General features: G+C 39.1%; 1 protein-coding gene across 1 annotated transcript in view; it reads right to left on the bottom strand.

Moving 5' to 3' along the window:
• Positions 1-297: 297 nt before the first annotated feature.
• The window catches only part of LOC137620340 (cuticle protein AMP1A-like), a 4,258-nt gene continuing 3,786 nt past the window's right edge, over positions 298-769 (bottom strand). Inside the window, exon 3 of the mRNA XM_068350575.1 lies at positions 298-669. Coding sequence (XP_068206676.1) covers positions 462-669 — 208 coding nt within the window. The 3' untranslated portion in view covers positions 298-461. The remainder of the gene's footprint in view (positions 670-769) is intronic.

The following is a 769-nucleotide window of genomic DNA, read 5'->3' as shown; positions in this document are numbered from 1 at the left end:
ATTGATTACTAACCGGTAAGAGAATCGACAAGTTTTTCGGACACAAGTAGGAATACTGCCTCCACCCGATTACGTATAGGGTCGAGGGTTTAATATCTGCCGTCTCCAGACATCATTATTTAACATTAAAATTAGCTGAGGGATATTAAGATATTATGGTATGAGATATAAGGACAAGATAAGTAAACATGCTGTAATTGATACCGCTGTTTATAAAGACCGAAATAACTGCTACTAATGATGAAGATGATAATTTGAGCAACTTTTGTAAGGAAGACATGTACAGCCTTCCAATTTTGTACTTTAGGTACCATAGACGGAGAAATTCTGATATAAATATTATAAATAATCTTCTAAAATATTTTCAAATATTCGAAATACAAAGACAAAAACTATTAGCGCAAAATTAGAAGAAAGCATCAAGGTCGAATCTTCGTTTGATAATCACTGAAGAAGAGCCTCTATTGCACTTGACCTGCAGTGCCCTCCTCCTCTTCACGAGCTCTTCGAGCATCTTCTTCGGCAGCGAAGGCGATCTGGTCGAGGACAAACTGGGGAATCGGGTGGGGGAATTCTGGAGCCACCGGTAGGAGGTCGGACTGGGGCTGGAAGCCGTTTTCGTTTGCTACGAATTTCATAACTACTTCTGTGCCGTCAGGAGCAGTGTACCTTGTAGGCAAAGAAAAACAACACTTGCAACAAAATCAAGTGGATAAACAGACGGTAAAATACGCGATGAGGTAACTCTTTATTATATGTATATACATAT

Source organism: Palaemon carinicauda, chromosome 26, assembly GCF_036898095.1.
Source record: "Palaemon carinicauda isolate YSFRI2023 chromosome 26, ASM3689809v2, whole genome shotgun sequence".
Taxonomy (NCBI): Eukaryota; Metazoa; Arthropoda; class Malacostraca; order Decapoda; family Palaemonidae; genus Palaemon; species Palaemon carinicauda.
This window is presented reverse-complemented; position numbering and strand designations above follow the sequence as displayed.